Raw genomic sequence first — 27845 nt, forward strand, 5'->3', positions numbered from 1 at the left:
CCCACCAAGACTGGGATACCCAGGCTGCCTGAGGCTCTGTCACAGCCACGACCCGTGGCATACATGGCCTATGTCTTTGTGTCCTCTTTCCACAATCCCAGTGGGGTTTCTCTTTTGATACTCTTACCACAGGAAGACTTTTGTTATCAGCCTTCTCAAAATCTTTTGGTAAAGCAATAGGCAATTCATCAATAAATGCGCACTGGGAAGATTTGTGCTTTTCTCTTGTATCAAAGTCACAAAAGGAAGTAACATTCTCGCCTTCAGCTTCTTCTGGGTTTGGGGGAGGAGCTCAAGGATGAATACGTATGAAAGCTTTCTCTCCGTGCCCATCTGAGATTTAGAAGCGCTTCTCACTGTCACTGTGGAGAGTTATTAGGGGCGATGGAAAGAGATGTCTTTTCTATTTTTAACTATTTAGCTAAACACATAATAGATCAAAGTATTAGCAACTAGTGTTCTCACAGAGGGTAGAGTTCTCTCTTCTGTATAGTGTGGTGACTGAGAACCTCACAGTCAGGCCAGGCTGTGTATGAGGCAGCTCTTCAGCTGCAGGCTCTGTAGGTTTGGACAAGGCACCTCATCTCTCTGACCCTCAGTTTCCTCATCTCTAACATAAGTGTAATATGAACGAAAAGCCCTCAAAGATTGTCAAAAACCGTCAATAATATAATGCATGTAAAATCAGCACAAGATTAAGGGGAAATTAGTGACACTTGTTAACATCATTCTTGTTAAGAAAAATGATAATAATCCATAAATCAAGCTTTCAGACTGTTTCTCTCTGATTGCGGTGGTGGTGGTTTAATCGCTAAGTCTTGTCCGACTCTTGCGACCCCATGACTGTAGCCTGCCAGGCTCCTCTGTCCATGGGATTCTCCAGGCAGGAATACTGGAATGGATTGCCATTCCGTTCTCCAGGGGATCTTCCCAACCCAGGGATCCTGAACCTGAGTCTCCTTGATTGGCAAGCAGGTTCTTTACTGACTGAGCCCCCAGGGAAGCCACCGCTCTAGTCCTTGGAGGTTTGGAAAACTCATGAAGGTGGGAGTTTCAAATCTAAGAGCCTGAGATTTCTGGAAGTAGATGCATAGCTGATCAGATTTCACCAAGTAGGCTGAGACTTCCCATACTTTGGACAGTTTCATTTCTTTGCTATACATTTAAGCACCACCCCCTACTCTTCAGGGATGGAAGAGGACCTAAGCTGACATTTAGGTAGATGTTAGCCTGTGTCTGAAAATCTGCTCCTATAGAGAAGATGAAGACTTTGCTCCCCTTTTCCCTTTAGAAGCATTAGACACAGGACCAGCTTCACGGGCACGTGACGTATGCAGTCACACAAGCCCTCATGCTTAAAAGGGCCCCACCCTTGGTTTAATGCTCTGCTGTCACCATCTTGTAATTCTTTTTTTTTTTTTTTTTTTTAACAAAATGGGGTCTTTATACACTCATAAGAGCATTTGCAGTGCAGTCCACAGAATGCTCATTGTTGAAATAATAACCAGTTTTAAGATGCTTTCTAGTATAAATGCTACCATGATGCCAGATGAAACATGACTGCAAGAGGAAGGTATCTTTCACTCTTTTATCACCCTGGATCTGTAAACCTGGGAATGTTCCCTCATCTTGTTTTTAACTGCAAGGTGGTTGTATTTTGAATCCTTAAATCAAGAAGCCCCGGAGCAGCTTTATTACAAGGCTTGGGATCCAGCATTCATCATTGTGTTCTTCTGTGTTGGAATATTAACAGGACTGGAGTCCCATAAATTATGTATCTCTTGCTGAATGTTGCTGCCAGCTATGAGTGGCAAAGCAGTTCTTTCTGTAGCTTATTTGGTTTTGCAAGATCATTGATATGTATCAAGATGCCTTAACAAATGAATTGTAGTTCGGATCACTGGGTGGTTATGAGTCTGTTCAACTAGATGGATTTTCCTTCTTGCCCCTAAATGTCACAATGGCATCAGTCCATACCCTGAAATGTATGAAGCATTAATCACAACCAGGAGAGATAGAAAATTGACGTTTTTTTGTGAAAGATTTTATATTAGTCATTAATTCATAAAGGAACTAGTAAGATGTTACAACCAGCTCAAAGGGGAATTCAAAGAGTAGAAACATTCAGAGGCAATGGAGAGTGCTGAAATGCATTTGTATTTTCACAACTGACTTCTTCCATGGGAGGAGCCAGGCATGGGGATTCATTACATCTTCACTGGATAAGATTCATTTGCAATACTATCAGTTTCCTACAGTTTACAGAGTTATAAAATAGTACAATTGAAGATAATAACTGACTCCCACAGAGGCAGAAAACACAGAAGGGTGTGTCAGATTACACCTGATATTCCATTGAAAAAGATACCCAGTAATCTCTTTTTAACCATTTCCAAGTTTTTGATCTGAGAGAGCCTCCCCTCTTCTCTCCTATAATCATAATAGTAAGATTATTCCTGGTCACAGAAAAACAGCTGGCCTCACAAAGTTTGACCTCATCATTTACATTGGTGTAGTAAGAGTATTAATTAACCTATAGGCCATCTTAGTTGGCTTTGCAAATATGGAGCTGTATGGTATTAAGCAACTATTAAGCCCATGAAATTTACAAAAGTTTTTATAAGGAATCTTGGGTTGGACTTTTCAGAGCCTCTGTCATCTGCTTTTCCACGGCTAGGAAAACAAGCCCAAGAAAATCACCAGTTTTCACCTGTAATACTTATAACTTTGATTGAATTCTTTGAGATTTTCTACATTTGATAGTTTCCTGTCCTGGAAGCTTTCTTAACACCTGTAATGCCAGGACCCTGCAAGCCAGGTACAGGACCGGTTTCCCTTTCGGGAAGGGGGACCACTTCCCAAGGAATTGGCCCCCTTAGTTTCTGAAGAGGCTGCTCATAACTGATTCAGTGCACACCATTCTCTCCTATGACATGGTAGGTAAGGGCTTGGTTGCCCAATGATATCCTGTGGATAGATTCTGATTAAACCTGTGAAATAACTATATTGCCATGAAAATCAAGGTGACTCAGTAACAGTTTCTGAATTCTAGGCAGTTTCTGAGAATTGGATATTATTCTTAAGTGTTTAGATTTAGCTTGCCAAAGCAGACTTTACTAAATTGTAGGTTAGAGACAGCCTAAAAAGTAAGAGAAAAGGCATCCTCATAGACCCAAAAAGTAGAATGTTAAAACAACAGCAACAGTATTCTAGACAAGTAATGAAGTAAAATTTCCCTCTTCAGTTCATTCGGTCCTGTGTTGTTAATTCTTGTTCTGCTGGGTGTTGGTTTAGCAGTCTGCATTTGTAAATCCACCTACATCCAGACTAAAAAGAGTCCTGAAATCCAAGGAAATCCTGACTCAGTCCACTAACCCAGTTTACAGACTAAGTTATGTCAGTCTAGTACTCTTTGCCTAAGGGTCTTTAAAATGCCAGTATTTAAAAGTACCTGGTGTACAGAATCCTTTTCCACGAAACTCTGAGCTTGTCCCTTCTGGCCTGTAGCTTGTGACAAAGCCTTCAGGCAAACATCAGAATAATACAAATTTACCTGTAGATTACAGAAACTTAATGGGTAATTTTATACTGTGATAAATAATATCAGAATTGAGAAGAGTGAGATTCTCTATTGATATTCCTTACATAACTATTTCCTGAGCAATTGATCAGTGTTTCCCCTGAAGGTAAAAGCATATTGTGGACAGTGAAAGCACTGATAAAACTCTAGGGTCTTGGTATGTAATATACAATCTCAGGAATATATTAATAATCTTTTAGCTATACTGACTTAACCTAGGGAAGACTAAGCATCTTCTCTGATCTGACAACTTTTGCAACTCTTAAAATAGTAACACAGTAAACAAATGTGATTTTTTTTTTTAATACTATCTCTATTTTTATGGGGCAAAGGAAACAGATCTCTGTGATTTTCCAGAACCCCTCTAGGAAATCTCAAATATAGTTTTAGGTGTAAAAAATATCCTAAACAATTTTCCCCCCAAATATAGGGCTCAAGCTGGGAAGGCAAAACCAAAATTATTGTCAGAGGATACTTATCTTTAGATACTTAAGATAGGAGCACAGGTGCCTAAAAAAACAATAGTTGGCTATCTATATAATCAGGGTAAGAAGACTTGGGAAATAAATACAGAAAACAACACCGTCTTAAAGAATTTTAGCTCTTTTTACAAATGAGGGCCCTTGTTCTTCTTTTCAGTCCTTAAATAATCAAGAACTTTTCAAATCAGCATAAAGCTCTGAAAAGGATTTTGGTGAGACAAAATCTCTGCTAGCTAGGCAGATTCCATAGAAGGTAAGGAATATCCTTTTGCATTGTAGTCCAAGGCATTAATCAGCAAACTAAGGAAGCAAGCGATCAAAACCAAGGGAACTATACCAAGATTTTAATGTATTTTGCAGCTTTTTTTTTAAGACTCTCGAGTATTATAAACCATAGTAAGCAAAATTCACTTTCCATGTTTTGTCCTTTATTTTCCTCTTTGATACTCTGGAACAAATTTATATTTTACTTTAAAATTGCCTTTTTCATTCAAGCTCTCTCAAAAGTATAAAATGGAGTTTTCCGGAGGCTACATGAGTGACATCATAATGCCCACAGAAAGAGGTGAGTGTCTGGCTCTCTCCTGCTAAGCCAGACATTAGAAAGACTTGCACAGATATTAAACAGTGCCATTTTGCCTTCAGAATATTTTGTTTTGGAAAATACATTTTCCCCCAAATATATATTATTTGGTTAAAAGGGAATGGATTCATCATTGCTGTTTTCAGATGGATCAATAGTTTTAAAATTTCTCAGATTGATTTCATGTATATTGATAGTTGTCGTTCAGTTGCCAAGTCGTGTCCAACTCTTTGAGACTCCACAGACCGCAGCATGCCATGCTTCCCTGTCCCTCACCATCTCCCAGAGTTTGCCCAAGGTCATATCCACTGAATCAGTGATGCCATCCACCCATCTTATTCTCTGTCGCCCTCTTCTCCTTCTGCCTTCAATCTTTCCCAGCCTAAGGGTCTTTTCCAATGAGTTGGCTCTTTGCATTTAGGTGGTCAGTTATATTGATAGTTACCATCAGGCCAGTTATATTGATAATTACCACTCACTTAAACTAAAGCTCTTTGGTGTCCTCAAATAAGACTTGAGAATGTAAAGGGGTCCTGAGACTAAAAAGTTTGAGAACCACTGCTTTAAAACTACTCTCATTTTTTTTCCCTCCCCAAAACAAAAACACAGACACAGTTGTATTTCCTTCTCATCATTGCACCTGGCACTGTCTCAGCCACCCATTTTAATTCTAGTAATTAACCAAAGTAACTAACTTATTTTGTAGAGAAAACTGGGAGGACAGAGGATATGGATAATTGAGAACTTTCCATCATAGGGAGCATCTTAGCACAGCTCATGAAACATGTGACGTCAGCTTCTACTGCAATCACTTTTACATCCCTCATAGCTCAGTTGGTAAAGTATCTGCCTGCAATGCAGGAGACCCGGGTTCATTTCCTGGGTCGGGAAGATCCCCTGGAGAAGAGAATGGCAACCCACTCCAGTATTCTTGCCTGGAGAATCCCATGGGTAGAGGAGCCTGGCAGGCTACAATCCACGGGGTCGCAAGAGTTGGACGTGACTTAGCGACTAAACCACCAAAGTGGTAAAAGAAAGGAATATGTTCATTTGACATGACTCATCTAAGTTATGTTGGGCTTCCCAGGTGGTGCAGTGGTAAAGAATCCCCCTGCCAATGCAAAAGATGCAGGAGATGGGGGTTTGATCCCTGGGTTAGGAAGTAGGAAATGGCAACCTGCTTCACTATTCTTGCCTGGAAAATTCCATGGACAGAGGATCCTGGCAGGGCTTCAGTCCATGGGGTCAAAAAGAGTTGGGCGTGGCTGAGCACACACATGCCTAAGTTAGTTTCTTTATAGCACATAAAAATAAGCAAACATATATAATCTTAAATATTATGCTTTACAGTCGAAATTTCAGTAACTTATTTAGAAATGATCAAGACTTCCCTGGTGGTTCAGTGGTTAAGAGTCCACCTTCTAAAGCAGTGGACGCAAGTTCAATCCCTAGTGGGGGAACTAAGATCCCACATGCCAAAGGTCTAATGAGCCCTCAAGCCATAACCGGAGAAGCCTGAATGCTCCAAGGAAAGACTCTGAATGCCCTATGACCTGATGCAGCCAAAAATAAATAGATTAATTTTTTTAAAAAAGAAAGAAATTATCTAGTGTAGGTGTCTCAGTTTAGTTCAGTCGCTCAGTCGTGTCCGACTCTTTGCGACCCCATGAATCGCAGCACACCAGGCCTCCCTATCCATCACCAACTCCCGGAGTTTACTCAAACTCATGTCCATCGAGTCGGTGATGCCATCCAGCCATCTCATCCTCTGTGTCCCCTTCTCCTCCTGCCCCCAATCCCTCCCAGCATCAGGGTTTTTTCCAATGAGTCAACTCTTCGCATGAGGTGGCCAAAGTATTGGAATTTCATCTTTCACAGTGTAGGTGTCTAGTGACTATTAATTAGTTCAACTTACTATGATTCCATTGTAAGTTACCCAGAGATCTTGGGAATTATCTTTAAGTTGGTATGCTACAAAACATAATTATTATCTAAAGTTTATCAGAAACATTATTTAATTGAACCCACTTATTTTTCATAATCTTAAATATTATATAGGCATAATATTAGCTTATTTGACCTTTTATCTTATGTAACTTTAGAAGAAATCAACCTGAGTAAAACAAAATGTACATTTGCATTATATTTAACATTAATAAATCCAGAAATAGACATGGCTGTGTTTTGAAACTCATTGCATAACTCTTATTTGCCAAAGAGTTAACCTTAGTTTTGTGAACTTGGGAGTCTTAAAATACCACTGAGTTAGATAGTATTTTCTGTAAAATAATTTTTATTTTTAAGCCTAGTAAATTAAAGCATTAGGGGTTAATTTCCTTATTTTCTGTGAAGTTCAGGAATATTCAGTTTATATAAACATTTGCTTATCTTTATAAGCAAGTGCTTATAATTTAACACATACCATAATCTAATGTATTGACACCTTTAAAAATAGGAAAGCGTTCCATACACAAGAGGTAAAGACCCCCTGAATTTCAGACACAGACACGCAGAGCGTAACAGCTTCAGTCCTACAACTGGAGCCACAAGTCAGAAGTAAACACAAAGACACACACACACAATCACCAATCCAGATCTCACAGAATCACTCTCCTTCCCAGTGAGCACAGAACTCTCCATTAATCTGAGCTCAAAACAAGAATATTCAAACAAAACCCGCCAAGAAACCAGACTCCCCGTTCTTTCTCTCACAAGCTGGAGCAGATCTCTGCCATCTTTTGTCGGTCACCACATTGTCAGACCCTTAAACTGGATTCCCCACCAGGAGGGAATAACTCGTCAGCCGTGTCCCAACCAGAAAGAAAAAGAAGACACAGACTGAGGAAAGAGGGCGTGAGAACTAGAGAGAGGCGCTCAGTGAGCTCAGGCCTGTTGCTGCTGTGGGTTCGCCCTGGGAGCCGAGCTGGCGCCTCGCGCCTCGGGCAGCACAGGTTACCTGGCTCCAGGTGCCCCATGACCTTACAACTGTAACATGGACAGGTGGCACAGGCTTTACTTAAGTGATCAGTTAAGGAACCAGTAAGATTTTAAGCAGTTCAACCGCTTTTTTCCTGAAGTGTTGGTAACTGACAGAGACCGCCTCTTCTTGGGGCCTTAGCATCTCACATGAGCATTTTAAAAATTTGACCTATGGTTGATTTCCCATGTTGAGTTAGTTTTAGATATACAGCAAAGTGATCCAGTTATACATATACATATGTTTGTTGTTGTTATTGTTTAGTTGATAAGTTGTGTTCTACCCTTTTGCAACCACATGGACGTTAGCCCACAAGGCTCCTCTGTCCACAAGATTTCCCTGGCAAGAATACTGGAGCAGGTTGCCATTTCCTTCTCCAAGGGATCTTCCCAACCCAGGGATCAAAGCGGCATCTCCTTCGTTGGCCAGCAGGTTCTTTACCACTGAACCACTAGGGAAGAACATATATATATATATATATATATATATATATATATATATATATTCCATGTGCTATACAGTAAATCCTTGTTGTTTATTTTATATGTAGTGGTGTGTATCTGCTAATCCCATAATCACAATTTATCCCTTCTCCACGTGCCCCTTTGGACATAAATCATAGCAGTATTTTCTCAGTTAGTGTCCCAAGGCAAAAGAAATGAAAGCAAAAATAAGCAGATGGACCTAATCAAATTTACAAGCTTTTGCACAGTAAAGGAAGCCATCAGCAAAACGGAAGGACAGCCTATGGAACGGGAGAAAATATTTGCAAAAGATGCAATCAACAGAGGCTTCATTTCCCAAATACACAAACGCCTCAGACAACGCAACATCAGAAAACAAACAACCCTATCCAAAAAAATGGCAGAAGACCTAAGTAGGCATTTCTCCAGAGAAGACCTGCAGATGGCCAACAGGCACATGAAAAGATGTTCAACATCGCTAATTATTAAACGAGCATCTTGACTTATTTTAAATGTTGAAGGTCTCTAGTACTCTCCCGACGTTAGCGTGTGGACCCTCCACTCCAGTCTCCAAGGTCTGCTCTTGGGGGCACTCGGGGGCGAGCCTGCACGTGAGTGACCGCCAGGCTTCCTGCCCTCGGGGCTCTCCCTGCCCTCGGGACCCGTCGCTGACTCTTGCTTCTTCGGCAGTGACAAGGTCCAGGCCCTGTCCTACGCACAGCACACGCGGCAGCTCATCTCCTGTGGCGGTGATGGCGGGATCGTGGTCTGGAACATGGACGTGGAGCGGCAGGAGGTAGGTTCACAGATGGCTCGAGCCACCCCTCCGTGGCCACTGGGCTGGGCTCTGCACCTCGGACTCTGCTGAGAAACGCCTCAGCCTCCCCTCCTGCTCACTTTCTTTTTTTTTCGGTTGTGCTGGGTCTTCGTTGCTGTGTAAGCTTTTCTGTAGTTGCGGCTAGCTGGGGCTACTCTCTAGTTGTGGTGTGCGGGCTTCTCATTGCAGTGGCTTCTCTCGTTGCGGAGCGCGTGCTTTAGGGCACTCAGGCTTCCGAGGCTGCGGCACTTGGGCTCGAGAGCACAGGCTCAGTGGTTGTGCACACAGGGGCTTAGTGGCTCGGCCGCATGTGGAATGTTCCTGGACCAGGGATCGAACCCCTGTCTCCTGCATGGGCAGGCAGATTCTTTACCACTAAACCACCAGGGAGGCCCACTTTTTTCTTTGAGAAAACCAGGAAAATAAGACATGTTGTGTCAGAAAATCAGAAAAACAATAATAGTAGAATAAAATACAATTCTAGTATGAAAGGAGCTTCCTTTTATAAGCCGCTCACAAAGTGGCACGTAATATTCATGCAGTGGAGACGTGTCAGGAGACTGAGACTAAGCTGTTTAGACTTCAGATCTGCTGCACCATTTACAGCACAAGTTCAGAGGAGAAGAAACATTTATTCTCAGGTATTTACAGCCCTTTGGTATAAAGTGAGCTATGAAAGCGGACCACTTGGTCCTTTAATGTTATTGGGGGAAATGGCGGCTGGTGTGTGAGAAGTGGTATTTGATGAAGAATCCTAGTTTGGTATTAATAGAAATATTAGAAATAATTTTTTTGTGTTTATGAGTCACATTCTAAACAATTCTCCAGATATATACAGTGTCATTTTAAGCATTTATTTAAGTTTTGTCATGACATTCTTTTTTCTTTTTTTTCATTTACTATTTACACAATTTCTTATTGAGATAAAATCTACAGAACATAAATTTTGCCAATTTCACCATAACATTCTTTTTTCAATGTATTTGCTTTTTCATCGTTCAGCATCATAACATCTGGTTTGTTTACTGAACATCCCCTTTGACAAGTACTTTGAAGTTAACCATTTTCTCATTTCCCTAGAATAATGCTGGGTAAATTTTCCCTTTGACCATTTGTATTCTAATGTGTCCTCACATTAGAATACAAATCACAGGATACAAGAATTGGAAGAGCAACACTTTAAAAATTAGACAAAAAATAAAAATTAGACCAAAGCCATTTCCCAACTTCTTTCCACAGCCTCACCCCAATCTCATTTCAAGAGAGTCGTTGCCGTTACCCACATTGCCGTGCCTTTCAAATGCCAGTAATTAAATGCTTAAGAAGATTAAAGCTTGATTTGCTCAAACCGTAAATCCACAGGAGTTCTATTAGTAACTAATTAAAATGATCCTTTCAGTCAGGAAGTGGGGAATTGTAGAATATTGCTTTTGAAAATACAGTTTGGCCCCATTGGCATACAGACAGTGTGTGCCAGCCAGGTGCATGGCAGCCTGCTTTGGGTGGGGAACAGTCACGCCCGGTGTATCCAGGCTTCTTCCCAGGCCTGACTGACCGCCCAGACCCGGGCAGGGGAGCCGCTGGGCTCGTCTCCCTGTGTGCACACAGCCTCCGCCCTCGACAGACAGCAGTCCACGGAGGCTACCAGTGCACTCTCCAGAGAAGGAAGCCAGGCGGCCGGTCGGTGGGCAGTCCTTGGAGCCAGCTTGCTACAGTGATGCCTTTTGACATGCAGATATACGGGCACTTGGTACTTGTTGACTATTGTAAATCTTCTCAAGTGATTGAAAGCTCTAACTGAGCGGTGGCGACGGTTGCACCTATTTTTCGCAGTGTCATATATGATAAACGTGCAGCCTCCCAGGTGTATCCAGGGCTGCTTTCCGATTGTGATAGGTGCCATGCGGCGCTCAGCTCAGGAACGTAATGAAACTGTCACTGCCCTGAAGGGGTGGGAGCCTTTCTGGAAGAAAAGACATGGAGGGGAAAGCTTCAGAATACGATTGAATGGTAGAAATAAATCAACCACAGTTGATAGGAGTTAGAGCATCAGAACTGGGGCTTGTCACCATCAGCTCGCCTTCCAGTGAAGGGTTTGTGGCAGGAGAGAGTGAGCGCACTCTGACAGAGACAAGAAACACCAGGAGCAAAGACCAAGCGAGCGGGAGTGGTGGCGTGCAGAGCAATGCGTGCGGAGCGGATGGGGTGGCAGCCAGAGGGCGGGCAGGTGGGGGAAGGCCCTGAGTGGCTGAACACAGATCTGTTTGACATCTTGATGTAGGTTAAATGTGTGTTTATACATTTAACGAAATCGGATTTTTCACAATTTTATTATTTTTTTAAGTATACATAATACACGTTCTTTGTAGGAAAATTACAGTGCTCGTTAACAAAGAGAATGTCAGTTACTCAGGGTTGTTGCTGAGTCGCTAAGTCATATCCCAGCTATTGCAACCCCATGGACTATAACCCACCCAGGCTTCTCTGTCCATGGGATTTCCCGGGCAAGAATACTGGAGTGGGTTGCCATTTCCTTCCCCAGGGGACCTTCCCAACCCAGGGACTGAAGAATCTAGCGGATTCTTTACAGCTCGGCCACCAGGGAAGCTCATCCATGATATCACCACCCAGAAGTATCACCCTTCACATACTGGCAAACATCCCTTCTTACATTTTTCTCTGCAGATACACATGTTAGATTTTTCTTTTTTTGACAAAAAAGAGAATCGTACTACACATGCTGATTTCCCCCCCTTTTCAGAGCCCTACTCTCAGTTCCCTCCTCTTAGACACCCACTAACGTGTTTTATACACATCCTAAACCTGCATGCTTCCTTGTAAAACATGGGTGTGTGTGTGTTGTAAATCTTCCTTATTTTCCTACATCATAACTGTTCCAAAAAATCACAACATAGATAAGTCTTTTAGGGGTAAACTGTTGTCTTCAGCTAAGAAACTTTGTATTATTTTATTGATCTGTCTTTACATGAATTAGAGCATGAAAATTACCAGGCCAATTGAGACTTACTTCTTTCCCTCAGTTTTTGGGTTTTTTTTTAATGCATTATCATTCTTTCTGTACCCTTGTCATTGCACTCTGCATTTTTTATTTTTTCGGTCGTGCCGTACAGCGTGTGGGATCCTACTTCCCTGATCAGGGATATGACTCAAGCCCCCTGTATTGGAAGCTCAGTGTCTTAACTACTGGACCACCAGGGAAGTCTCTTTTCCTCAGTTTTAATAAAATAAATAAACTTCCTTAAAGTGTCATCTTTTTACTTTCTTTTTTTTCTCTCCTGAGAAAATATACAGCTTTAGGTTTGTTTCCGCTTAAAACTAGGGGAGAACTTCCCCAGGTTCAATTCCTGGTCCTGGAAGATTCCACATGCCATGGGGCAGCTAAGCCTGTGCGCCTCAACTATTGAGTCTGCGCTCTAGGGCTGGTGAGTCACAACTACTGAAGCCCTAGAGTCCATGCCCAGCAACAAGAGAGTGGCCCCTGCTCGCTGCAACTAGAGAATGCCTGTGCAAAGCAATGAAGACCCAGTGCACCCAAAAATAAATAAAGTAAATTTTTACAAAAGAATATAAGGATTCTTTTTAAAATAAAAAATAAAGGTAGGGAAATAGACTAACCCTGCTGACTCTGACATGACAGCGGACTAGTGCTTCTCTGAATACCTGCTGTGGTCAGGTCCTGTCCCCCAGCACATGTAGCTGCATGCCAGTGTAATAAGCAGATGTATATAATTGTACACAGTCAGAGAGAATATAATTGTATATGATCAGAGAGTATGAGATAATTGCATATGATCAGAGACTATGAGATAAAGTCCTAAACCAACATAGCTGTCTGTGGTGTGGCCCCTACATCCAACCCCTCCAGCCTCAGCCCTTTACACCCTCTCCCACCTCCAGCCCTGCTCTCCCCACCCCCACCCTGCGCTCCAGCCATCCTGCCCCGCTCTCAGCCCCGTATGCCTGGTCTCCTGTCATCCATCCCCAGATCTCAACTTGTCATCATTTGTCAGAGATAAATCCTGAGCCCCACCCTGGATCATCCTGTTCTCATAGCTCTCTGTGCTTCTCTTTCTCTGGCTTTGACCTACTGTTTCAAATAATAACTGCTGCTAATATGATTGTCATGTTTCATCTTCCCTCATATTATAAGCTCCATGGTGTTAAATTCTTTTTCTTCCCCACTGCATCCCCAGGACCTGACGCATCACGAGGCATTCAGTAAATAGTTTTTAAATGATTGAGAAATCACATGTTTCTTAGAGACACATCTTGACCGTGTAAGTTTCAGCGGTGTGGCTGCTTCCATGATCCTCACTGCTTCTCACTGTAGCCTGTTGTGTGCTTTATTTGGCAAGACCCCTGAATGGTTGGACAGTGATTCCTGCCAAAAGTGCGATCAGCCTTTTTTCTGGAACTTCAAGCAAATGTGGGACAGTAAGAAAATTGGCCTGAGACAGGTGGGTAATATGCTTGCTTCATCAAAATGTTATCACATAGAAATAACTTTACCTTGTGATCTTGGAGAAATAGCATCCCTGGGTGGGAGCTGTGATGGGGGTAAGTTATTCTCTTGGAGTTGCTTTGTGCAAAATTTATTCCCTTTCTCTACTGAAGCTCATTCCTACTGGATTTAGCTTCTGTAGTGACTTGTTCCCAGTAGTTAAGAGATATGATTTTAGAATTCTAGTGGCATCTAGTGAAACATACCTTAAAATTAGAGAGGCCGAGCTTAGCTCAAATGGTACCAAACCATGAAATTATGTAAGTGATACTTATTTCTCTTTAATTTCACTTTTGTTCCTTCCATCTTAGTTTTAGTTATTTAGATCTACTTATAAGACAGCATTTTCAGCCTGATTCTCTGGTTGAGTTTGGTCTGCCCCCCACCCCCCACCCCCATCCCCTGCCGGGGAAATCAAATGCCAGTCACCCAGCTTGAGCACCGCTAACATGTAGACAGTGAATTGAGCCTGATTTCATCCCAGTTCTTCACCGAACAGGTGATCTCTGGAGGTGGCACTTCCTCCGTAAACCCTCCGTCCACCCGACACCCTTAAGATAACCCGACTGCAGGATGGGTCCTCTGGTTCACATTGATGATAACTGGAAAGGACCAAGACTGGGGAAAGGGGCGCTCGGGGCCGTGGCACAATCAGATTTACTTCCTAAACAGTCCTCATTCTGAGTAAACAGAATCCAAAAAGAAGACACCTGGCACGTGCTTCCAGTGCGCTGGGGGCCTCCCGTTGGCCGTCCGCACCTGGAGGCTGTGGGTCACGCGTGGGCGTACCAGGCGCGGCGGAGGCACGCAGGCGCAGTGAGCATGTTTCCTCCTCCCTCCAGCACCACTGCCGCAAGTGCGGGAAGGCGGTCTGCGGCAAGTGCAGCTCCAAGCGCTCCCCGATCCCGCTGATGGGCTTCGAGTTTGAAGTGAGGGTGTGCGACAGCTGCCATGAGGCCATCACAGATGAGGAGTAAGTCCTAGCAGTCTGCAGAATTTTCAAGGTTAAGGGGCGAGTGCGATCCGAGCGCTGCGCCTAGCCCCGCAGCCACGAATAATGGCACCCTGGTTCCTGGTGGTTTCCAAAACGGACCGTGGCAGGTGGGCAAAGCCCTCCTTTCCACCAGGAGGTGGTGTCCCCTGGTGAGGCAAGAGGAGAGAGTGCAGCGCTGAGAAATCATCTCTGTGCTGTTGTCAGTCCCAGGGGTTTGTGCATTGAAAATAGATGTTCTTGGAGCAAATCCTCTGCCTGCTCATTTACTGGAGAATTGCCCAGGAGTACAGGAGCCCGAGCTTCGAGCTTCACTTTTAGCCCGAGCTGGTATCTTTGCAGGAGCGAATAAGCCCATGGGCTCCAGAGGTTTTATTTTCCAGAAAGAGCCAAGTCTCTTCTTCAAAGAGTTTTGTACCACCAATGCCCAGCTGCAGAATCTTGCTGGTTGGTCTTGCCCAATAACCCAGGACCTGAGATTACAGTGCTTTTTTTTGGCGGGGCGGGGGGTGGCGGCGGCGGTAGGGAGTGAAGATCCATGTTGTCTTTCTCTTTTCTTTCTTTAAAAATTTTTAAATTCTCTTGGCCATGCTGCACAGCATGTGGGTTATTAGTTTCCCAACCAGGTATCGACCCCTCGCCCCTTCCATTGGATGCTCAGAGTTTTAACCACTGGATTGCCAGGAAAGACCCCATGTTATCTTTTTAATGTTAGCTGTTGCAAACTGCCCTCCATGTAAACAGTGTTCTTCACCAAGTGTCCCTTTTAGTGAATTAGAATCTCATAGGGGACTTGTCTACCCAATTCTCACTGCACCCCCCCCATATAATATTGTAAAATCATTTTAAGTACTAGATGGATGTCCTAAAAGCTGCATATAAATAGAAACGTATTTCAGATGCACTTGAGGAGGTCAGCATTTAGAGGAAATTCTTGGCAAGTTAATAAAGCATTCTCTTGCAGATAACCCTCATGTTAATGTATGTGTTTTTTTAATTCTTATTTAGTCACAGCAAGTATAAATTAAGATGCCCTTGCATAAGTAAGCATTTATGTTCATTGATTATTTTCTGCTCATCATATGTGATGAAATTAATAAAAGAGTGCTTCTCATTAAATTAGGGAGCTGCAAGAGACTTTAGGCATATTCCCATTGAATTCTTCATTAAAGACACAGATCCAGAGGGTCTAAGTGACTACAGATTAAACCTAATTCCTTAATTCTAAATATTTTAAAGCAATCATCATTTTTAGGATACTGAAGATCTGTTCTCCAGATTGAGCAATTAACAGCTGTCTTCAGAGAACCCACTGCTGAGGAGTGGGAACTTGAAACATGATTAGAAAACTGCAGCCTAATCCCCTATGTCTCTGTCCCACATCACTGGTTCTTCTGCCTCTTCCCCGTGGCTGCATTTTGTATTGCCTCTAGAGCATCTCGGCAGTTACCAGCCTTCTTACTAAAAAAAATGCACAGCTTGAAAAAATAAAAAGCAAGTAACAGTGTTTGTTTATATATTGTTTTACTTGTTAAAGCATTAGAATGCCACAGAATAACCCAAGTCTACATTTATACCAGGGTAAAGAAGAGAAAGAGTAAATAGCCCTTAGATGAAAGTAATAGTGTCTTAGGCATTTTGACAAGTGTGCCTTTTTTAAAATTAAATAGACCAAAGTAGACTTTTATCAGCAAGTCCTTCTGAGATCAAACTTAGCAAAAGCATGATGGGTTATTTTATTTTAAAGATTTGTTAACAGCACAGGTAGAGAATCTCACAGACTCAATCAGAGTAACAAACTTCTCCAAAAACTTTCTAAAGAAGCTTCATCATCTCTTGACCATTTTGGACAGTCTAAGAATCCTTTCACTCTTTTCATCCCCAGGAAATAAAAGTAGCTCTGAGGAGCATCTCTTAACAGCAAGGTCATTTGAGCCATTTGGCTAAAAATTAGAGCTTAAAGTCACTCTAGATCTTCATTTATATACTCTGCCTTTCACTCCTGGAAACTTCCTTTGCTCCCTCCAGACGCGCGCCCACCGCGACCTTCCACGACAGTAAACATAACATCGTGCACGTGCACTTTGATGCGACCAGAGGATGGTTACTGACTTCGGGAACTGACAAGGTTATTAAGGTAGGACGCCATCATATTTTCGAAGCTTTCCGTCTTTGTTGTTTAGTCGCTCAGTTGCGTCCAACTCTTTGGGACCCAGTGGGCTGCAGCACACCAGGCTTCCCTGTCCTTCACCATCTCCCAGGACTTGCTCAAACTCACGACCATTGAGTCGGTCCATTTCCATCTTTGGCCCTATGTAAATGTACAGAAGCATCAAGACTGTGTGAGGTGTGCTCAGAAACTTTCTCTTAAAGCTTCCCCTGAGCAATGAGCATCTTTGAGAACCTAGTACACACCGCGTACAGTCACTGGCTATACAGGCCAGAATGAGACCTGGCCCTCCCCTGAAAGGAACCGCTAGTCTCCTGGGGACATACTCTTAAGAAGACAGTTAATTATTATTAACTGTCACATGTTCAGCAGCCAAAAGAGTAAAACGGACAAGAGTTACTGGGAGAGTTCAGGGGCGGAAGATGGTGCTACTGGCCTTGGCTTCGTGAGGATAGTAGGTTTTGAGCCGAGCATTGGATAAGCCAACAAGTAATAAACAAGATCTTTTCCCAGTGAGATCAGTTAATCCAGAAACAGTCCTCCAGGGCCTCTCCAAGAACTGTGCTAGGCCACTTGGATTCCCTGCCGGGGCCAAAGCCCAGGACTAAAGAGGCCATGCCCACGTCATTCTCTGAGGCTCCCAGTGGCAGAGGCTCGCCTGGTTCACTGAGCCCAGCTTGCTGGGCCCCTTCTGGTTCCTTTGTGGAGGCAGCCGCAGGATGAGGTGGTTAGAATAACCCTCTTTGGAAGCCCCCAGTCCTATGTGGCTTTTTAAAGTAAATTCTGGGCACCTGGGTTCCTTTATTTTTGAGATCGGGACATCTCGTAGAACTGTTTGGAGGATGAGATGAGATACAGAAAGGACTCGGCACATCTGGCTACCCATTTGTTGCCTTATAGTGTTACTTCCCTTCTTCCTTGAATGAATCTCATCTGCCTTTATTCTCCATCAGCTGGATTAAAACTTCCAGCTGCCTTTGTCCTTTTTTTGAGGGTTATGTTGAACTTTTTGATGGACAAGTTTACTACTGTGTAGATTTATCCATGATGCTTATATAGTACTCAGTTCCTTATTAAGTTGAAAAATACACTTGAATTCAATTACAGTGACTCCTTATACACGTGATATGGCTCCTCAACCCAGCTGAATGGTAGTTCATCAGTGCTCAGTTGCTCAGGCGTGTCCCACTCTTTGCAACTACCCCATGGACCGTAGCCCACCAGGCTCCTCTGTGCGTGGGCTTTTCCAGGCAAGAACACTGAAGTGGGTTGCCATTTCCTCCTCCAGGTGTTCATCAGAGATCTTTTTCTTTTCACAGTTGTGGGATATGACCCCAGTCGTGTCTTGATGCCCCTTCCAGGCGCCAGAAAGACAGAATTTACTCAAGAAACGGTTGTTCTAACCCAAATCATGACTGCAGCGGTAAAGCAGATGTGCGAGTGGCGGGGGAGGAGCCGAAAAGCTGAGCTGAGCTTGCGTGTCACCTGCACACGTGGCGGTGAGCGGTCTGAGCTCTTGTGAGGGAACTCTTTCAACTTGTTCATACAATATAAAAAGAGGATATTTTTTTAACAAATGGTTTATACAGTCTGGCTCTGCTCCCTTGTTTTGAGTATACCGAAAACTCAGCGTGGGGTGTTTTAAGTTTTATATTTGTCAACACTTGGTTTTAGCTGTTTCTTTGTGTGTTGGAGAAAGGAGTATATAACTGTTCAGGGTATTTGGGGTCGCTGTGAAGTAGTTTCCGTGTTCCTCTTCTTTGGGCACGTATCCTGTGGTCTGCATCTTCTCCCTACTCAGCTTCTTCCACTGTTCCCCGGAGTGAACATATTCACAATTTATTTGCAGTGTGTCTGCTTTCGTAGGAGTCCCCCTCCGTTGAGAGATCTGGAAAACCATCCTTGTGGTTTTCCCAGCTGATTTCTTAAATTGCCCAAAGGATGATCCATTTGTAATGTCTAGATCTTACAAGAGTGGAAATGACCTTATGTTTCTGCCTCAGTTTTTCTCTTTCCTACATTAAAAAAAGAAAAAAAAAATTGCTGTGAGAAAGCCACTCCCAGCCACGGAAGTAGATTATCAAACTCAGACCTTCAACTCTCAGTGCCTGGATCCTTTCTAATTCAGTGGGAGCTTTCTGAGCCTTTTGGGTTTTAGTTTTATTGACACAGCTCTCCTTCGCTCTTGATATTAAAAACAAGCAAAAGGAAACAACAAAACCCTGTGTCCTTCAAGAATAGTGTCTTTAAGATCTGTGGTTCTGTGTGATGTCACCTCTGAACTTGAACATGCTCATTGCTGTGAGGTTGTATGCTGCTTTATTCCTCACTGTCTGTATTTGCTTCCCCTTTCAAAACCAGATATTTAAAGATTTTTATCTTCGTGTATTTTATCAGAACACTTTGCACGCTTTAATACTCCAACCGTGTGATCTGAGACATAAAAGGTACTCAGTCCTACAGCTCATGCTGTGTGTTCCAGTTGGGAATGTACAGAAAAGAGGGGGAGGGGAGGCTTTAGGAAATGAACCTGAGGAACCCTGATTTTAAGGGAATCAATCATCTTGATAAGTTGAGATATTCTTGTGTGTAGAGACCCCATTTGAGATTCTTACTTTCAACCTGTAAAAGGAGGATTTAAATGAGCAGCGGGCATGTGTTCTGTGCCCGCCTCCTTCTCAGCACTTTACCGGGACCACCTCATTCATCCCTCACCCGTCAGGAGTATCAGGGGACCCCTGAGTCCTTGGGGTTCACACGGTTACACAAAGCCTTGCAGGTCACAGGCCAATGACTTGCCCTTCCCTATGTGAGCCCTACCTCTGCAGGGTCTTGTTCTCTGCTGACTTGACAATTGAGGGTGGTCGTCGTTTCTCCCCTCATGATCATTGATTACTTTTCTAACTGGGAGAATGACTCCCAGCCAGACTTGGATAACCCACCCCCTGCCCCCCGCCACCCCAGCACTGACCAGCTGTGCTTCCTGGTGACAGACCTCCTCGAGACGGTTCTGCTGCTGCAGCTTTGGGGCACAGGACAGTAGGCATGCCCCGTGCAGCCGTGGTACATGACAGCCATGACCTGGGACATCAGGGCAGATCGGCCCACGTGACCGTACTCTGAGGCTGTGGACACAGACACACCAACGTGCAGAAGCAGTTACCACTTGCCACTCAACTGCCCCTTCCACCCTACCCTTGCTGACCATCAGTGAAGCCATTATAACTAACCTGGGTCTCTTCTGCATGGTTGTGAGAGAGCTTTAAAAAGGGAATTCAATTTAAAATATTCAAATATCTGTTTTGTAGTTTACTACTAGAACCTGGAGCCACTTACAGAGTTGTCCGTAATAAAGAACGACGTGGTAGACATGAGTAGTAGAAATGAATGGCTCTCTTCTCCCTTCCTTTGGAGCATGGCCTGAATACAGAGAGGCAAACACAGTGTCGGGGAGGCGGTGGGTCAGGTGCCCAGCAGACCTGATGTGGTTCTGAGTTGGGTCTAGATGAGCTCAGATCACACTGGGGAAGCTGATTGTCCCCGCTGGGTCACATGTGAGCCCATGATCGCTCTGGTCTGTGACCCCGCACTTCAGGCCCCCTGCCTCCTCCCACCATGGCCGCACCCCTAGCTCACAGAGCCATTCAGAGGTGGAACCCCCCGGACATACCTCCTGGTGGTGACAGTCGCGACCAGTGACCACAGACATGTCAAGGTACCCATTGCGCTGCTCTTTTATTTCTCCTCATCTGTGTAGGTGCTTTAGTTTGGTGAGAAGCACTTAGCATGCCAACTGTGTGTGTTTATAATACTGTGAATCCCTGAGTATTACATCCCCACCACCATTTGTGTAACTCATCGATATGTGTTGGTGTTGGGGTGCCTTCCAAGCATTTTATGGAATAGAGGCTTCATTCATTAGGAGCAAAAGCTGGCGCCAGCACTTGGCTTGTCTCCTGTCTGGGTTAACTCTCATCGCTCTTGTTTTACCCCACTGGAATTGCACTTTATATATATATAATTTTTCTTTTTGCTCTATTGCTTCAACATACAGAAGCTCTGGCAAGTCAAGCCTAACACGATCAATGCTGGGAAGTGGCACACTCGCACATACCATGCCTGTGCCTTTTATTTGGTAGGACAGAACCAATCCCACGCTCCGTTTCTCCAGAGAAATGATGTTCCTGGACCCTTTAGCTGCCTGGGTTGCCTCCACAGCAGCACAGGTGGTTTTAGATGAAGTACTTGGAGTCATGTGTCTTTTTTTTTTTTATGAGATCAGTCAACCATAGTGTGTTTCTTACTGGATTGTTTGAATGTTATGCAAAGAATCGTAAAATCACAGAACTGGAAGGGACTCCTCAGACCTCTAGAATGTTCCAAGCACAGTCACACCAAGCAGTGAGATATAGTTGAGATATCGGCAAGGGGAATCTGTAAGAATTTTGGAAGAACAGTTGTTTTTGAACGTGAACCCATAATGGCGTGCGTGGGAGGAATGACTTTGAGGCTCAAGGCAGGGAGCTGTCAGAACTGGGTCTGGTCCTCTCATCACAGGCAAATCTCATACCTCCCCTGGCTCCGAGTGGGTGGGTTCGTGCAACGAGGTGATCACTGCAGGCCTCCATCAGCCTAACCAGCTTCCTGCGCCCGCCCCACCGACCTCTCCAGCCACGCAGTGTAAGTGGAAATAGAGGGGCACTGAGTCTGCACCTAACCCTCTGTGTGCAGGTGGGCCCCGGGCGAGTCTCCTCATTGCCCTTCCTGTGAAATATCGCCTTTTCCTATTTCTGATACTCATTTTTTCAAAAGCCTAATTTATTTTTGCTTGAAATTACTCAGATTTTAAAACCTGAATTTTACCTTTCAAGCAAGGGATTTAGTCTGAACTGTGCATCAAAGGTACCAGACATAAATATCCATTAAATGAGATCCCTTTGGTTTTGCTTTTTCATAGTAGTATAATTGTAAGTGACCTTGTCCACTAAGATTTCTGTTTTAAAATGAAAGAAAACATTTTGCCAGTGCTTTTTGGCATTTTCTCTCTCCTCTAGAACAAAGTTAAGTTGCATTTTTCTGGATGTGAGGGTGGCTATCTATCAACGTAATGGGGAAACAGAGATTAAGTCCATCCTGAGCATCAAGGGATCTAGATGACTGTTGAGGCTCTTAACTCTCATAGTCCAGCCCTTTGCTGAGTGTCCACCACATACCAGGCTTTGAACCAGGCCTGGGGTCAAGAGGTCCATTCTGTGGTTTGGGCAGAGGCCACACAGACGAGTTGGTATTCAGTCGCTCAGTCACGTCCAACTCTTTGCGACCCCATGGACTGCAGCATGCCAGGCTTCCCTGTCCATCACCAACTCCTGGAGTTTGCTCAAACTCATGTCCTTCGAGTCGGTGATGCCATCCAACCATCTCATCCTCTGTCGCCCCCTTCTCCTCCCTCAATCTTTCCCAGCATCAGGCTCTTTTCCAATGAGTTGGCTCTTTGCGTCAGGTGGCCAAAGTATTAGAGCTTCAGCTTCAACATCAGTCCTTCCAATGAATATTCAGGACTGACTTCCTTTAGGATGGACTGGTTTCATGTCCTTGCTGTGGCTCGTTTCTGTGGTATATGGTGACTCTGGTGACAGAGGTGTGGGGTCCCATCCCAGGAGCTACACAGGTACTCTTGCACCCACAGGGGAGGGGGGAACCCAGCAGAAAGGACTCCAGAGCTGAGAGTTGAATGAAGAGCTGGAATGAGCTGCGGAAGGGCCTGAGTTTCCAGGCCGTGGAAGCAGTGCCAGCAAAGGCCCAAGACCTGCACCAGCCTGGCGCTGGGGTCCCACCCGAGGTTTGGAGCCGGGGTCCCACCCGAGGTTTGGCGCCGGGGTCCCACTCCAAGGTTTGGCGCCGGGGTCCCACCCGAGGTTTGGAGCCGGGGTCCCACCCAAGGTTTGGAGCTCCGGAGCAGCGCGTGCGCAGCTGCAGTCCTCTCATCTCTATCAGACAAGATGCTCATGGCCGCAGGGGGAGAGGCAGCCCACAGCTCACCAAGCACCTTTACCCAGAGGCTTGCCAGACAAGTCCAGTCTTCCTGCAGCTGAGGCCAGTATCAAAGTTTCTTTTTCTTTGGAAACACCTGGAATTATCTTAAAAAGGACCCCTGGCTAACTAATTTTTGAACTTTGTTGTGGGGCATAGCCACCTACTGGAGGCCATGAGGTGGGGCTGGAGACCACTGCTTGCCCGGTTTTGCTCTGGACGAGCTTGTTGTGAGCTCAGTCGCTAAGTCATGTCCCACTCTTTGTGACCCCATGGACTGTAGCCCGCCAGCCTCCTCTGTCCGTGGGATTCTCCAGGCAAGAATACCAGAGTGAGTTGCTACTCCCTTCTGCAGGGCTTCTTCCTCACCCAGGGATCAACCCCAAGTCTCTTATATCTCCTCCATTGTCCGGCAGATTCTTTATTACTGTGCCACCTGGGAAGTCCCTAGATGAGCTTACAACATACTAATCCCATTATTTCCTGGGGCGGGGGCGGTGGGGGGGCAGGTTCGGCTGCTCCCCTTTGAAAAAGGACAGCCCTTGACCTGTGGAGGAGGCCATTCTGGACAGCAAAGGCCGTGCACGCGTGTGATCTCTCCATGAGCAAGCAGACCACTGCTGTCCTCATTTCCCTCTGGCCTTACATCGCTCCTGCAGCAGTGGGTCATCTCAGTACAGTGTGGTAAATGTGATAAATGCTCATGGCAGGGGCACTCGCCAAGGGAAGGGAACATTTTCCTCAATTCAGTGACTGTAAAAGGGCTCAGTAGACCCAGCTGTACAGAGCCCGGGGCCCTCCCACCCCATGGTGGGCCTCGGTCCTTCCTGCTACCTGTACTGCACCCACTGGCCTTTTTCCTCCAGTGCCCGAGTATCGTATGTCCGTAACTTAATTCAGGAACATCCATGTTCATTTTTAAACTTGAACTCAACTTCACCATCAAGAACTAGATACACACGAACCCTTAGGTTTTTAGTTTGTAATTTTGCCTTTCAAATTTATCCCTTCCACGGAGAAGCCTGTCTGGGCCTAACACAAGAAAGCAGGGTGTAAAATTAGATCTGTCCAGCACTGGAAGGGGATTCCTCCATTGTATGTCTTATGCCAGGGAATTTTTGAACAGCAAGTCCATAGACCCTTGTCTGTTTATAGTGGAAAAGATGTGGAAGGGAGATTAAAAGCCTTGAGTAAAAGTTGAATTCGATGATCATGCTTAAGATCCCTTCCAATCTGTGATGCTATGATTCTATGACTGTTGTTACTCATTGGACTAACCCGACCTTTACCAGTGACCTGCCTGCTCATGGCTGACTTAACTCAGGTAAATGGGAGTGTGTCCCACTGCCTTTGTCTGGTGTCACATCAAGTAAACGGCTGCCTGTATTTTCCCAACTAGAGCCCAGGAGGTTTGAAAAAAGTTGGAGAAGGCAGAGGTCAATCATGGTACCATCTCATTAAAAACAAATACCTCAGAATGTTCACTTCTGTGGATCCAAGTGTATCTGACTTTCTTGTGAGAGAAAGGGAATAATTGCAGGTTGGCTTAAAGGTTAGATTTGGAATGCGACCTTGATATTTAGGATCCTTTCTCCTCCCCTACCCCCACCCCCGTCTTGGTTCTCTGGGAAGCATGAGAGAGTAAACTGTAACACAAAAATGGGAAACGGTTTGAAAGAAGTCGTTCTCTTAAAAACACTCTTCCCTTCATTTAAATGGATGGCTGCCTTATGTTAGTAGCATATGAAGTATGGACCAAAATACTTGTGTCGCTGGTAACCGATGTACACTTACATATTTGTGTTTTACGCCATCTGCCTTTTTTTTTTTCAATGTACTGTCATTTTGCAGAAGAAAATATATGAAAAGTACAAAAACTGTTACTAACTGGACAACCGGGAAGGTGCTAGCCCCACATTCGTGCCTGCCTCCCACTGACTCCATAACCAGGGACAAGGACACTTCCATCCTGCATGCCCATCAGCCTGCAGCCCAGTCGGAACCTGGCTGCCACGGCATGTTGCTTTACAAAATGTCTTTTTTTTCTTTCTTTATGAAATGAGATTCTCCAAGGGGTCAGGCTGAGAATGTCATAAGCCCAAAGCTGGAAGAAGTTTCTCAAATGTGGTTCTAGCTGAACCCCGTTGGCATCACCACGCCCTCTACCACCAGATTCCACCAACCAGACCAAGCAGTCTTGACATTGACTTCCTGAATGTGACTAGGTGGGAATGAGCCAGGATTTCCCACAATGTTAAACGTCTGCTGAATGTTGTGAATGTTCCTGAACTCTGCTCACTTTCCCTCTGTGCTTCCCTCTAACCGAAATGTGTGTGTAGCCATGACCTGTGTCAAGACCCAATGCAAGCCACCGCCACAGTTTAAAATAAATCTCTGTGGAAACCTTCCTGTGGTCGTGTTATTGCTGTCGAGCTGTGCCCTGTAACCACGTGCACCCCAGCAGCCCTGCGTCACTGTTCACCAGGGCTGGCTGAGTGGCCCTTTTTGTTTTATCTTTCGCATAGTGAAAAAAAAGTGAAGTCACTCAGTCGTGTCCAATTCTTTGCGACTCCTTGGACTGTAGCCCACCAGGCTCCTCTGTCGATGGGATTCTCCAGGCAAGAATACTGGAGTGGGTTGCCATTTCCTTCTCCAGGGGATCTTCCCAACCCAGGGATTGAACCCGGGTCTCCTGCATTGCCGGCAGATTCTTTACCATCTAAATAATGAGGGAAGCCCACATATGGCTGCTTCAAGTGTGGTTGATAAGCTTTGCAAATGAAGTGAGAGAGGACTCAGGAAAAATACAGCCAGGAAAAGCCTCTATAAAAACTCATGAGACCCAGGACTGCCCTGGTGGTCCAATGGTTAAGACACTGAGCTTCCAATGCAGGGGGTGCAGGTTCGATCCCTGGTCTGGGAACAGATCCCACAGGCCATGTGGCACAGCCTGCCCCCACTGACCAAAAAAAAAAAAGCATGAGGCCTATTTATGGATTAAAAGTGGGAAGCAATCAATGGCTTGTGCTGTGCTAGGTCACTTCAGTGGTGTCCGACTCTCTGCGACCCCATGGACTGTAGCCCACCAGGCTCCTCTGTCCATGGGATTCTCCAGGCAAGAATACTGGAGAGGATTGCCATGCCCTCCTCCAGGGGATCTTCCCTACCCAGGGACGGAACCCTCCTCTCTTACATCTCCTGCCTTGGCAGATGGGTTCTTTACCACTAGCGCCTCCTGGGAAGGGCCAGTGGGTGGGGCAGCTGAATTGCCCCCTCCTCCAGCCTGCCTGTCAAAGCACAGCCCCACCCACACCCAGCACTCCAGCGCCCCCTGCTGTCCTTCAGGAAGGGAGCGATGCAGGCTGGTGAAGCCGGTGCTCACCGCCCTTCCAGGCCGACCCACCAAAAAGCCCCTTTCTTGGAGCTCCCTGGCTAAGGGCCCGATCTGAGCACCTCAGGCATCTCCGAGGCCCGGCAACGTGGGACTGGCTGAGCTGTGCCCGCCCCTCCCCGGGTCCTCCTCCCTCGTTGGTGCCGAGTTACGTTCATTTCCCCTTGAACTTCCAGAGTGTATGCAGAGCTTTCCTAAATCTGTCCACCAATTGTGTTAGAGCTCTCCCTGGTTTCACTAAGACATAAAATGCAAATAATTTAAGTTTTACCAAAAAAATTAATAAATAAAATTAAAGTTTTACCAAACGGCAACACCAGGTTGCCAAGTGCATAGTTGAAGCCGCTTCTAATCTTAGCACCTGTAAGCCAGGCCTCCAGGGCCAGGCCAGGGCAGTGTAGCACCCCCTCCTTTCCCCTCTCGGCCCTGCTCCCCTCATACTGACAGTGACACAGAATCTTTAAAAAAAAACCACATTCACAAATCAAGGAGAGATTTACACAGAAGCAGCTACTGCGGAAGATGAAGGTTCACTTGCTCTCAGCCACAATCGTATGTATTTTAAAATAAAAGTTTCCATTCCTGGGCTCCTCATTGCTACAGGGGGTTATCTTTAGGGGGTTTTTTTCTTCCATGAATTTTAGCACACTTGTCAGTTAAATGCTGATGTTAGTATCTAACGTGTATCAAGTCTTAATGACGCACCGGGCTTTCTGCTAAGAGCCTTACAAGTGGTAACTCACTGAATCGTTACAACCACCCCGTGAGGTAGGGAGCACTCAAATCTCCGCTGACAGGGAAAATGAGGCCCCCAGAGGGTAAGTTAACCCAGCTGCAGTCCCATGAGGCGATGGTGAGTCAAGCTTTCAGTCCTAGGCTTTGTATATGAAGAAAGGACTAATTTCTGTGACTCCTGATGGAGAGGAAACAGCCGTGGAAGATGGGCTGGTCTAGGCGGGGAAGGAGCAGTGGTGTCTCCTCGCTGGCCACTGGTCCGCACCTTGCCGCATTTTCCGAGGTGATTCCGGCCCCGTGTTGGGTCTAGCCTGGGCTATTTAAATCTCCGAGCCAGCTCTTCCAAGATCTCAACGAGTTTCTCCTCTTCGGCCGGTGAGGATGACGTCCTCGCAAGAGGCAAGTGTGTGGGCGCCGGTTTCCGGTCTATAGACGTGAGGGAGAAAAACGAAGTCGTGAGCGGCAGGGCCGGGCCTCGGGCCAGTTGTTTCACGGCCACCTGCCCGGGGGGCCCACACGGGAAGGGGGTCGGCCTGCCCTGTGCTCAGGGTCCGCACGGACAATGAGGTGCTGCAGAAGGGAGGCCAGGCGGCAGGCTGGGCGCCGACAGTGTCGGCAGGACTCCAGGGGCTGGCTGGTGGGGGTCGGGGAGGAGTGTGGAGTATTTGGGTCCCCAGAGCTCCATCCCGGCTCACGCAAGCGTGGCCACCTCCGAGGTGGGCGAGAACCTCCACCCTCTTTGCTCAGCCTGCCCCCTCTCTTGGGCCTGCCTGTTGGGATCCCGCCCAGGTAGGGAGCAAACGCTGAACAGATAGCCGCCCCCCCAGCAACAGAAAAGCATAGATTCACTCCCAGGCCCTGGCCTCCTGCAAAGGAGCTTCCAATCTCCCAGCCATGCCCAAGACATTGAGGTCGGGGGTCACAACCCCAGGACTGACTGCACCCTCACGGGACCCACCGCGTTCAGGAAGGTGGATGCAAAAAGCCGGGAGTGCGGAGCCAGAGGTGAGGCCCTTCCCCAGATAACAGGCAAAGGAGCCGTTCCCCCACGGCAGACCAGCACATCACCGGGAAGGGGGACAGCCTCTCCCCACCTGACTTCA

The 27845-nt window shown here is 45.5% G+C and overlaps 2 protein-coding genes across 6 annotated transcripts in view; one reads left to right on the forward strand and one right to left on the reverse strand.

Moving 5' to 3' along the window:
• Positions 1 to 25023, forward strand: part of WDFY2 (WD repeat and FYVE domain containing 2) — a 180203-nt gene extending 155180 nt beyond the window's left edge. Inside the window, exons 8-13 of one of the 2 annotated variants that reach the window (XR_006271327.1) lie at positions 8777 to 8882; positions 13280 to 13381; positions 14268 to 14398; positions 16445 to 16553; positions 17906 to 22425; positions 22477 to 25023. Coding sequence is in view for 1 of the 2 variants with exons in the window: in XM_043478343.1 (XP_043334278.1) it covers positions 8777 to 8882; positions 13280 to 13381; positions 14268 to 14398; positions 16445 to 16553; positions 17906 to 17935 (478 nt within the window). In the remaining variant the exon portion in view is untranslated. Of the gene's footprint in view, positions 1 to 8776; positions 8883 to 13279; positions 13382 to 14267; positions 14399 to 16444; positions 16554 to 17905 lie in introns of both variants that reach the window. The other variant, XM_043478343.1, reaches the window with a different exon arrangement.
• A 1507-nt stretch (positions 25024 to 26530) lies between these two features.
• Positions 26531 to 27845, reverse strand: part of DHRS12 (dehydrogenase/reductase 12) — a 40810-nt gene continuing 39495 nt past the window's right edge. For all 4 annotated transcript variants that reach the window (XM_043478348.1, XM_043478344.1, XM_043478346.1 and 1 more), the window contains one exon: positions 26531 to 27168. In XM_043478348.1, the coding sequence (XP_043334283.1) occupies positions 27059 to 27168 (110 nt within the window). In that variant the 3' untranslated portion in view covers positions 26531 to 27058. The remainder of the gene's footprint in view (positions 27169 to 27845) is intronic.

The sequence above is a fragment of the Cervus canadensis genome, chromosome 9, assembly GCF_019320065.1.
Source record: "Cervus canadensis isolate Bull #8, Minnesota chromosome 9, ASM1932006v1, whole genome shotgun sequence".
NCBI lineage: Eukaryota > Metazoa > Chordata > Mammalia > Artiodactyla > Cervidae > Cervus > Cervus canadensis.